Source organism: Nipponia nippon, unplaced genomic scaffold (genome assembly GCF_047370975.1).
Source record: "Nipponia nippon isolate SJK-2023a ecotype South Korea unplaced genomic scaffold, ASM4737097v1 scaffold_3, whole genome shotgun sequence".
In the NCBI taxonomy this organism is placed as follows: domain Eukaryota; kingdom Metazoa; phylum Chordata; class Aves; order Pelecaniformes; family Threskiornithidae; genus Nipponia; species Nipponia nippon.
This window is the reverse complement of record NW_028262347.1, coordinates 89,947,919-89,959,469: the sequence shown is the minus strand read 5'-3', so window position 1 is coordinate 89,959,469 and position 11,551 is coordinate 89,947,919. Positions and strand designations below refer to the sequence as shown.

At 62.0% G+C, this 11,551-nt stretch overlaps 1 protein-coding gene across 3 annotated transcripts; it reads right to left on the bottom strand.

Moving 5' to 3' along the window:
• Positions 1-625: 625 nt before the first annotated feature.
• Positions 626-10,753, bottom strand: CHST3 (carbohydrate sulfotransferase 3). 3 transcript variants are annotated; one of them, XM_087767740.1, is made up of 3 exons: positions 10,642-10,753; positions 3,727-3,963; positions 626-3,575 (listed from the first exon to the last, which is right to left on the bottom strand). In XM_087767740.1, exons 2-3 carry the CDS (start codon positions 3,861-3,863, stop codon positions 2,345-2,347), a joined length of 1,368 nt encoding a protein of 455 aa, XP_087623866.1. In that variant the 5' UTR covers positions 3,864-3,963; positions 10,642-10,753; the 3' UTR covers positions 626-2,344. The 3 variants fall into 3 exon arrangements, with proteins under 3 accessions (XP_087623866.1, XP_087623865.1, XP_009464282.2); XM_087767739.1 differs by lacking the exon at positions 10,642-10,753 and adding an exon at positions 4,285-4,408 and having other exon boundaries at positions 3,727-3,959; XM_009466007.2 differs by lacking the exon at positions 10,642-10,753 and having other exon boundaries at positions 3,727-4,413.
• Positions 10,754-11,551: the final 798 nt, after the last annotated feature.

The window sequence follows — 11,551 nt, the reverse complement described above, 5'->3', positions numbered from 1 at the left end:
AGCTGGAAGGTGTCCAGGAAGAAATGCTCTCGCTTAGCTAGAAATGACAGGCTGGAGCCAGCCGGGGGTGAGGCCGTGCAGGCAGCGCAGGTGAGAACGGCCTCAGCTCAGCATGGTTCCCCCTTCCCTTGCTGCTTGCTATGTATTTCCCTTTATTTTTCTGTCCTTCCCCCCCCCCAGACCTTGCTTCGCCCAAGCCCCAAGGCTCCTCTGTGTGCGGTGGGATGGGAAAGGGACGCCGGGCACCCCTCTGACGTCCCCTTCCCGGCTCTGGAAGTCCCCTTGTGCTGTTTTGCAAAGCAACAATTAATTTAAACTTTATTCGCTTTGCAGAAGACAACCTAATGGGTACTTTTGCAGAAGCACAGGAGTGGCGTTTGCCTGTAACCGTTGCCCTGCGTCCGGCTGCGTTCCCCCTCGTGCTGGCCGAGCTCTGAGGGTTTTTCCCAGCGCCCAGATGACCTCGGTGACCCTGACGCTTTCCCGGCGGGAAGCCTCCAAACAAAACCCGATTCACTCGGCAAAACCAGGGCTGCTTGTGATGCCGGGAGCGGTGTGTGAGACAGGGAGGGGGTTGACGGCTCTCCATTGCTTCCATGCGATGAGGGTATCGCCTATGCTGCTCAATGCAAAGAAAAACCCACTTTTGCACCCTCTCCCCAGCCAGCCGGTGTCGAGCACCTCGAGGCCAGATGCTCCCGGGCAAGAGGCGGCCGCACTCGGAAAACCTCCCCAGCCGGCACGGGCAGGCAGGCGGGCGCCCAGGGCTCCGGTGTGGCTGCTCCCCGCCGGCCGGCCCCGCGCTCCTCAATGCCGCCTCTGTTCTCCCTCTTGGGTCAAAAACACGGCTTTTGTGAGCTTGCCCCAGTCACGGCTCGTCACCGGAGCCCTGGCGTGTTCCTCCCGGCCGCCCTCCGCCGGCAGAAATGCAGCCCAGCTGTGGCCAGCCGCTGCCGTAGCCTGATTTTACTTATTTATTTTTGCTTTCAGCCAACAGCTCTGTCTGGGGAGAGGCGACGTGGGGGTGCTGGCCATGCCTGGGGGGCAGCGGGGACCCCTTGGGGCTCCCCCAGCTCCCCAGCAAGTCTTAGGTGGAGACAACTGCTAAGCTCCACCGAAATGCCAGGCTTCTCCCTCGGGTGGCCTCCATAACCCAAAATACATGGAAAGTAAAGGGATGTGATGCAAATCAAGCTAAAAATAGGTATTTTAATTCACTAAATGTGAATTGGAGGGGACAGCTCAGCACCAGGCTGTTGCTGGGTGAACGTCTGCGTGTGGCAAACACCCTGAAACTCCCCATGCCTCTAGTGAACCCCAGTTATCAGTCACCCACCGGCAAATATTTCTGGGGCTCCCCCCGGGTGGGGGACACAGGCGAACACCAAGGAGACAGGAGATGCTTTGGACTCTGAGCTGTTGTATTTTTGTCTTGAATTAAATAAGTCCAACCATCTTGCAGCAGGTGCCGAGGATCGCAGTCACTCTCACACGAGATGAGTGCAGCCCCAGCACCGGCCGTGCTCCGCCGAGGGTCTGGGGGGGTTATAGCCTGTTGGTCCCCAGGGGCTCTCCCGGGGGCACGTGATGGTCCACAGTCAAAATCCGACCTCTGCCACCTCAGCTCTGGCTGTCTGTTTCTTTGCGGTACGTTGTGCTGCTCTGATTTTTGGGCTTAGCTCCTTGACTGCCTCCCCCTCTTTTTCACGTAATAAATAAATAAATTCGCCTGGCGACTCTGGTATGTAAATACACAGAGAAAAAGAAAAAAAAGAGAAAAAATAAACCCCAAACCCCCCAAACCAACTGTGAAGAGCACCAAACCACAAAGTCACCTCATTTCATTGCAGCCCAAGTGCCGGCTGGCACTCCATGGGCGACTCCTGGCCTGGCATGCCTCCAGGGCAGTTCCCAGTCTGTGCTGGTGTATGAAGGCACTAAACCAGTAAGGCCTCTGGGGTCTGGGTCCTTGCTGGCACTGTGGGGGTCTCATCCTTGCCTTGACCTATCTGCGTGGACAATGCGGAGGCACTCGGCCCCATCACCCTCTGCTCACCCTCCTCTTCCTTGGTGCAGCCTCCAAGACGGGGAGGTGGCCCCAGCACCGAACTCCCCACTGCCCCTCACCCTTGCGATTTCCCCATTCCCGAAGAAATTGTGTAATTCAGGCTCTGCGGGACCCCAGAGTTGGCTCCGCTGGGATGCTCTGGCTCCCGGGGCTGCCACTTTCCAGCCGGCAGCAGCAAGGAGCATCTCTGGGAGTGGGGACCCCCAGGTCTCCTCCAGGCCAGCCAGGAGCATGACCGCAGCCCCTCGTTCCCCGCTGCTGCCTTGCCCCCCATCGTTACGTGACCCAGGAGGGCTGTGCCTCCTCCAGCAGACTGAAGGAGCGGTTAGCCAGCGCGGCAGGGCTGCTGGCCAGCTTGTAGCCAAAGAGGTGCATGGCCGGGGCACAGGCGTCCTGCACCACCTGCGCCAGCTTGAAGGGGATGCTGAATCGCCACTTCTCGAACTGCTCGGAGGAGTTTTTGCGGGTGGAGTAGACACCGCTGCCATCACGGGGTGCCTGCGTGTTTTTGCTGATCCACTCCTCCACCTGGGGCGTGAGGGGGAGCCCGGCGAAGCGGTACATCTCCTCCGCCTTCTGCAAGGGTGCCCGTGCCACGTCCTCGTAGCGTACCAGCATGTAGCGACCCCGCAGCCAGCCCGGCCGCCGCAGCCCCAGCTCGGCCGACAGACGGATGCTCTCGCAGTTCCCCCGCAGCCGCTGCACCTCCTCCTCACGGAGGGGAGCCTCCCCTTCGGATGCCCACTTTTTCCAGGTTTCGTACTTTCCAGAGAAGGCCACCATGCGGGAGGCCAGGACGGCCCGGGGGTCCCGGACCAGCTGGATGATGCGCACGTCCAGCCGGGGGTCCTCCACCAGCGGCTGCAGGAACTCCAGCTGCCGGATGCGCACTGTCTTCAGGGCCACATGCTGCTTGCGCCGGCACGCCTCGGCGGCCAGGGTGATGTTGAGGGGGCCGCAGCGGCGGTTCTTGCAGTGGTACTTCTCAAAGACCTTCTTGGCGCTGGGTGTGCAGACAGGCTCCTCGCAGAGTGAGCGGCTGGAGCCTCGCCGAAACATGAAGGGTGTCAGGTGGCCCTCGGGCGCCGGCGAGATGAAGCTCTCCAAGATGTAGAGGTCGCAGAGGAGGAGCTGCTTGAGGACGTCCCGATAGACCAGAGCCGAGCCCACCGCGTTGGCTCCCCCCGGCTCGAAGGTCACCATCCTCTCAATGTGCCAAAGGGGCTCGAAGAGGTAGAAGATGCTGCCTTGTTGGTTGAAGAACTCCCCCACAAAGGAGGAGCCGGTGCGGGTGGTGGCCATCAGCAGGACGTGCCGCCGTGGCCCGGGGTCCCCGTCGCCTGCCAGCTGCAGGGTGATGTTGCGCAGGTGGGACCTCAGCTGGGAGAAGGCGGCATCCAGCTCTCGCAGCGAGGCCAGCGAGCCGTTCTCAGCCGGTGCTGGGCTGGCCTCCGTGCTGTTAGCCTCCACCAGCGCCTGCGGGGACTGCTTCAGCTTGTCTGACACCCTGTGGGGAGACCCAGCCTAGCCTGGAGGGGAGCGGGACCACCCCCGTGTCCCAGCAGGGTGTTTCGGGGGGCTCCTGCTGCACAGGAGCTTGGGATGTGGGGGAGAGAAAAGGTTAAAAGTATGGGCTGGCTTAGGTACCTGCTCCCTACCTGGAGATGAAGTTGTTCTCCTTCTCGATGATGACGAGGCCGACGACGAAGACCAGCAGGACGGCATACTTGCTCCTCATCTTCAGGCAGTGCAGCAGCTCCCGGAAATCGTGGGGCAAAGCACGACGGATCTCCATGGGACATGCACACACACGTCCCTCCTGCCCGCCGGGGAGGTGTCCTGGGCTAACCGCCCGGCATCCTCTGACCCACCGGCCCTGCCCGGGGCGGCCCTGCCTGCGGGGAAAAGGAGGGTCAGCACGGTGGCAGCTCTCTGCGGGCAGGGGGGAGCAGGCAGGGGTCAGAGGCTGACCCTTCCCACAAGGGATGACCAACAAGGCCTTGACAAGACCAGTAAAAAGGGAGGGCTCCTCCCTACCGCTCCCATCCCGCCCGTGAGGAGCAGCTGCCCGAAGACCCCGTCGGTCGCTCCTCCTCCTTCCCCACATACGTCTGCCCGACAGGACCCCTTCCCGCGCCTCTGCCGGCCGCCCCTGCCAGCCCTGAAACCCAATCCCCGCCGCCCCGACAGCTGCCTGCTCCCCGCCAGCCAAAAACTTGCTGATGGCAGCGAGGGCCCCCCTGGGTGCAAGAGCAGCTCCTCATCTTGATCCACAGGGCATCATGGCTCCCAGCCTCTGGAAAGAGCTACTTCTGGGGAAGGTTGCAGGCTGCACCGTAGTTGCAGGCTACACCACTGGGTGTGGGGCCGCATGGCTTCCGCCTTCCCACAGCACAGCAGTGGCGGATGCTCAGCCACGAAAATGAAACCCAGGGGGTTTCCAGGAACGACAGTGGGCTGGAAAACGCTGCTGCTGCTGCTGCCAGTACTGCTCGGGGTGTAAAATGTTCCTGGGGGCTTTTTCCAAAAAGGAAAAAGACCCAAATGATGGTGCAACTGCTCGGTGCGGGATGCAAAACCCACTGGGAGACTCGGCATCCTCCCCGGCAGAAAAGACTGCCCCTGCAGCCCTTCTCCTCCTCCCAGCGCCAACAAAATTGGGGTGATGGCAGAAGCTGCTCTGAGTTGCACCAAACCCACATTCCAAGTGGGACACGGTGCAGATTTTGGGGGCCAAAGCCACCATTTGGGACCCCAGAGTAGGTCCCCAGCACGTGTCACGTGTGCAAAATTACACGCGTAGGGCTTGCCGGCGCCTGCTACCTGGCTGCTGGTTCACATGCCTGGCGTCCAGCCGGCCGCGTGGGTGATGCTGTTTGCTCGTCCCGCTTTCTTGGCCAGACTTTCGGTGACTCAGGGAAAGTCTATTTAGCTTTGGTTTGGCTCCTGCCAGTGTGACCCCGGCAGCCTGTCCCACCCCTGCTTTCAGGGGTGAAAGGGGGGAGCCCAGCAGAGCCTCATCCTTTGGCGGGCCCTGGGGTTTGCCGGAGGGGAGATGCCCCGGCTGAGCCACGGTACCTGCAGCCCTCTGCAGGGCGTGGAGTGGGGAAGCCCTGCCAGGCATTACGTCACGCTCAAACCTCCTCAACGCCGTTCACGGCCAAAATGTGCATTTTTTGGTGTTGCTCACTGTATGCCCCTCCTGCTGGGAAGGGGGGACAGCCCGGAAGCGCGGGTGGGAGGAGAGGGATGTGCCCCGCGGCCAGGGCAGCATCCCAGCCCGCCCGGTCCCCAGCCCTCTCTGTGGGAGGACCAGGAGTTTCCCAGCTTGAGCAAGCCACTCGGGAGCAAACCACTCGGCTACGGGGGCTTGGCTTTGCACCATCTCCTTCCCAGCAAAAGCTGCTAAAAAGAGACACCCACCCCACACACCCACGAACCCGGGGCTTCGGTAGGACGCAGGGACCCCAGAAAGCCCCGGTGGCTCCCAAGCTCCCCCGGCTCCCCCCTTTCCCCTACAGCGAGCGGCACCGACATCCCCCCGCACACGTATGCGTGTGTGTTTAACAGCCCTGTTAGTTTAGTTTGTCAGCACGCCACTCCTCGGGGACAGGCCAGCAGCCAGGGCAGGTGTCTTTCACCACGCTGCCCCCTGAGTCTCCCCTCCTCAGTCCCGCTTGGTGCCCCCGTGACAACAGGACTTGTCGGAGTATTTGAGCAACTGAGAAGAAGAAATAAAATATGCAAAGCCCTTGGTGTGCGGCCACGTCTCTCAGCACCCAGCAGAGCCGCCAGCTTTGCTGCTGCAAAGGACTTTTGGGTTTGAGGCATCCCGGGGAGCGGTGGCGGCAGTCTGCATCCCTGTCCTCGCCTCCCTGGTGCAGGGGACCATCCCCTCGCCGCGTGGAGCATGCACACAGGAGGGATGGCATGCAACCACTTACATGCTCAAACAAAATCCCTGGGCAAAGCCAGCCTAGGGTTTTCCCCCTCTAATATCCCCAGACCACAAACGATGCACAGACCAGGAATTATTCACAGGGATGACACAGAGAGCCATTTCCAGCAGCGCTGGCAAAAACCCTGATTCACAGGCCCAGGGCAGACATAATTTGTTAAATAAACAGCCGGCTGCAAACAGCCTGCCTGGGACCCGCAGGGTGGCGGCGACAGGCGCGGGGGCCCTTGCAGGGCTGAGCCTCAGGGCTGGGGGACACACAGGGTGACCCGGCGAGGCTGCTCGGCATCCTGAAGCTCTTCCTCGCTGGGGCCTGCAAGGCGCAGCCCAGCCGGGGCAGCGAGCAAGCCACAAGCCTCCCTTTGTGAGCGGGAACAGAGGGGCTCTGTGCGCCCCGCGTGCTCCCCTCCGGCCGCCCGTCGGGGCTCTGCCAGGCCGGGAGGTGCAGGAGGGCACAGGGACGGCTCCCCGCTGCTGCGAGGAGAGCCAACGGGATGCTGCTGCCACCAGCGCCCGCTCCCAGGGGATGCGCGCCCACCAGTGTCAGCAGACGGACGGACAGACAGACATCATCTCCAGCTGTGGCAGGCAGCGGCTGGCCAATGCTCTCTTCTACTCTGCACATCTCAAAGCAAGGAGGAATAATTTCCACGAGCACTACACTGAGATACCCTGGAAAGCGGCAAATGCAGCTCGGGGAAACTCCCCTGATGCTGCTCCCTGCCTTTTCCCAGCCCTCAGGCTGGAAACGCTTTTCATTTCAGCAGGGATGGCCACAATTCCCACTGTTGAGATGATAAAAGGCTTTGCAGATTTCCCAGCTGAGCCAAAGCAAGAAAAGGGGCTTTTTCTTTTGAGTGGTGGCGGGCGTTTTGTTCCCATGCAAAGCTGCTCGGTGGATATCTGCCACTACTAGCAAGTTAACTTAACCCTGCCACAGCAAGATGGATGGACGGAGGGAAGGACTTGGAGATGCCAAATTATTCAAGTCTGCTGCAGCGCTCACTGGTCCGGTGGATGCTCCTATGGGTGCTATAGGTGGGGTGAGAAGAGCAGCATAGCCCCAAGGCAAGGACAGTGAGGCCCCGCGGTGAGAGGGAGGAGGGAAGGGATGCCCTCGCCACCCTTCTGCAGGGCGTTTCGCCTGCCCTGGGAGAGAGGAGTGGGAGTTTTCAGCCTCCCCAGGCAGAGAGCCGGGAAAGGGAGGGTCTTGGGGCTCTCATCTCCCTTCTCCAGCTGCCCTGCACACCTACCGGGTGGGATCTAGGAAAGGAAAGACGCCTGCGGGCTGGCGGGGGAAACCAGCTGGAGGTGTGACTGGATGAAGTCACATTTTCCTCCGGTGACTCAACAGGCAAAAACTGAGCTCCCGGACGAGGAACGATGGTAAAGCACCTACTTGCAAACTGCCTCCCTGCCCAAGATCCCTCTGTCCATCCAGCCCCCACACATCCCTGCCCGGCTCCTGGGAGAGGGAAGCCCATGGGGACCTGCGGCTGAGCCCCCAGAGTAATTCCCTCCGCGATCCTTTGCTTCATCAGATCAACAGTGGCAGCGCAAGCCAGCAAAACACAGAGGCAGGGAACAACAAAGAGATAAGGCGCACGGGCTTATCTGCTCTCCCTGCTGCTCTTTGTCTGCAACCTGGGGGAAAAAAAAAACCCACGCTGAGCTCCCTCTGTATTTACTCTATCAACTATTTCCGCTCCCAGCTTCCTCCTGAGGCTGGCCTAAGGAAACGTGCCTCCAACGCTTCCCGCTTTGCTTTCATCTCCCAGCAATTTTCATCCTGCCCCTGGCTTTTCTCCAAGGCATGGCACAAGTGCGGCACTGCTTCGGTTTGCCCCCTGGCGCAGCTAAGGAGGCTGCCCGGGCGGGTATGTTTTGCTTAAAAACATGTGTATTCAAGCTAAAAAAGGGAAAAAAAAAAAAAAAAAAGTCACCTCCTACGTTGTTTATAAAGTTGCCTAGAATAGCCCCAAGACTCGTCAAATTGAAGCCCAGAAACTGACCATCGGAGGAGAAAGTTGGGAATGCAAAGTCCTTCTGGCTCGGGCAGGGACAGGGCGCCGGTGCCTGCGGCAGCCCCAACCCATCCCGCTGCTGCACAGAGAAACCTGGGTGTGAACAGGGGCCGTGCCCCCCCGGCGGGGACGGGAAGGGCAGAGGCACTGCCCCCCGCTCGGGCAACCTCCCGGGAACGTGGCCAGGGGTCTGCTCCTCCGTGTGTTCGATCCCTCAAGTTAAGGCAAGAGCCAAACTTGTTTCTCCTCCCCTCATTCCCTTCCTGGCTCTGCCCCTCGGTCCTTCAACCCACCTCAGCTTGGTCCTCCGCTCTCCTCTTAACTGGGCACCCAGGGGAAAGCCACCCCCAGGAGCTGAAGCACGCAGGTGAGGGTAGAGATGGGAGGTTATGGTCAGGCGCAGCAGCAGCAGGCGTCAGTACAAACAAGCACTGCTTAAATGACTTGTTTTTCATTGCATGTGCTCTCAAACTCCAGGTGCGTGAGGTCGTCTTCTGTCCACTATTTATTATCCTCCTGAGGAGGCATGCTGAGCTCTGGAATAACCCAGATGAGCTGTCCTTGCTCCTCATGTCCCAAAAAGCGCTGCCCAGAGGCTGGTGTTGGGCACAGTAATGCCAGTGACAGGACCAGCCCAGGCTTTGTGGCCAGGACAGACCGGTCTTTGCTCTCCCTCACCTTGGGTGCTGTCCAAGGAGGTGTTTTCTCCTGACCCAGGAGAGAGGACAGCTGCCGCTGCTGCCTGAGACCCTGGTGAATGTGATGGGACTTTCAGAGACACCAGTGATGGGCACGAGGGTAAAATCGCGCATCTGCAGGCACGTTGCCCTGGTTCGATCCAGGCCAGGAGCCAGCGGGGACCAGCTCAGCTGGCTAACAAGCCTATAACCTTCACACCAACTTGCTGGAAACAACGAGTGCTGGTGGGGTGGGGTTTGCAACACCACCTGCAGCAAAGGTGTGCGACCAAACGCGCCAGGGGGTCTGGAGAGCAGACCACCAAGACGGGTGAGAGGACCGCCCGGCTCCGTTTGCTCGGCACCGGCGGCACAATGTTGGCCGCTGTGCATGCCGTCGCCCCCCGGCCGCACTGGGAACCGCAAATGCCGGCCCCTGCTTCAATGAGCCCTTTCTCTGGGGCGCAGAGCCCACAGTCCCTCCCACTGCCCTGTGCTCCTTCTGCCCACTGCTCCACGCTAGCCTGGAAGCTCCTCCGCCACACCCACCCCAAAAATGAGGGTCACCACTCGCTCTGTGCCCTGCTCCACTCCCCTTTCACCCAAAGACAGGTGCCTGTGGCCCTCTGGGGACCTCTGGGAGGAACCGGTGGCGAGAGATGTTCACCGGTGAATCCCTGCTGCCCTTGGGAAAATGCAGACCGTGCCCAGGTCCTGGCAGCACAGGGAGACCAGGGGTGTGAAAACGAGTCTGACACTGAAGCAACTTGGAAGATGTGGGAAAATTGTGGAGTTAAATCCCTGTCCTGGCGTGGTGTCATAAATCATTGACTGTGGAAAAGGAAACACTTTCCCCCAGGGACTGAAGCCAGGTTTGGGTCCTGCTGGGGTCCTGCTTGGGTCCTGCATTTGCAATGTGGCGAGGTGCAGGCAGCTCCCTGAAACGTGGCTGGGAGCAGCTGCCGAAATCGCCGCAGGCGCTGAGCAGGGACTCGGCCTGGGCGGCCCTTTCCCCCCCAAGAAACCCCACACCAGCCAGGTCCCGTCTGGGCGCCTGGGGCCCGTAGGGTGCCGGTGGGATGGCCATGCCCCAGCTCCAGCAGAAAAGCCACTGGCTGCTGGTGGCCGGGAGCCGGCCGAGGGCCAGGGTGCCCCAGCAGCCCCGGGGCAGGAGGGGAAAGGGTGAGGACAACTTTCCAGTGCTCCCTGGTAGGGGCTGACAGGCCGGATGATGCAACTCTGGGATGGTTGTGAGAAAGTCTCCTTTTCTCGACCCAGACATGCTTCGCTCCAGATGGAAGCTCGGCGTTGCAGCTGGAGAGCTCGCCCTTATTCCATTTATTATTTTTTTCCTCTTTTTTTCCCCCCGAAAGAAAGCAACGGAGCGAACTGCTCGGGCTGCTGTGTGCCGAGAGGACTTTCTCTCCGAAGGCAGGGCGCCGGGATCCGGCTGCCCGGGCGGCGGGGAGGCACCGCCGGCGCTGCCCGGCTGCGGGAGCGGGCGGCGGGGCGGCCCCGCACGGAGGAGACAAAGGGGCGGCCGAGGCCGGAGGGAGCACAAAGGAGCCGGCGGAGTCCGGGGCCGCCCCCGCGGGGGGATGCGGCCGCCGAGCCCCCGGCCTCCCCGCGCCCCGCCGCCCCCGGCCCGGCCCCGCTCCCGCTGCCCCGGGGCTGGGGGGGGGGGAGGTGTCGGGGTTGCGGCCCCTCCTCGCACGCCCAACTTCCCGCAACTCCCCTCCGCGCCGGGAGAGAAAGGCCCGACCCCCGCAGCCATCCTCCCCCTCGCCCCGGGGCGGCCCGAGGCTCCCGCTCCCGGGGACTCCGCTCCCGGGGCTCCCGCTGCCCATCGCTCCCGGCCCCCGGTTGCTGCGCTCCGGCTCCAGCCCCATCGCTCCCGGCCCCCGCTGCACCTACCCGGCGGCGGCCGCTCCGCGGGGCGAGCTCGCCTGGTCCTGCCGTGCGGGAGTGGGGGGGCAGCGGGTCCCCTGCTTTTCTTCACAGCGCTGTCATCCTCCCTCCCTCCTTCCCTCCCTCCCCTCTTCCCTCCCTCCTTCCTTCCTTCCTTCCTTCCTCCCTCCCGGGGCGGCGGGGGGAGCGGTCCCGGCGCCTGGACGCGGGTCCCGGGGCGGAGCCGGGCAGGGTCCCCGGGCCGGCCTCCCCGCTGCCCGCCCGCTGCCTGCCCGCTGCCTGCCCGGATCGCCCCGGGCTGGAAGGGGCCGCCTGGGCTGGAGGGGGGTGGGAAATGGGGGGCTGGGAGGGCAGAGACACCCGCCGGGGCCAAGGCGAGTCCCCTCCCGGGCACCGTGGGGCAATTCGGGCCGCAAGCTCCTGTCCAGCCTCCTGCCCAAAGCGGGGTCACACCAGGGCGGTCAGGGCTTTGTCCTGCAAACATCCAAGGATGGAGCCAGCGCAACCTCTCCAAGCAGCCTGTTCTCATGGGGAAAACGCTTCTCCTTATATCCTCTCCGAACCTCTCCTGTCCCAGCTTTCGCCCTCCCACCACCTGAGGAACCTGGATCCATCTTCTCCGTGACCACCTTGCAGGTGTGGGAAGGCTCCTTCTCCTTATCCCTAGCCAAAACTGGCTCCAGGGTCAGCACCTTTCTCCCTGAAGTACCAAACTCCATTTTTTCCCTGTACAGGAGCTGTGGGTGAGTTTGCCCCAGGCGATGGCCATGGTGTGCCATGCCGGTGAGCACATGCCTGTCTGCCCCGGGAGGGCAGGGAGTCAGAGCATCCTATTGGGAGCTGACCAGGAGCTTTGGTGGACACAGGCTGTCACTGTCCCCACAGGGCAGGATTAGGGTCTGGAGCAATAAATCAT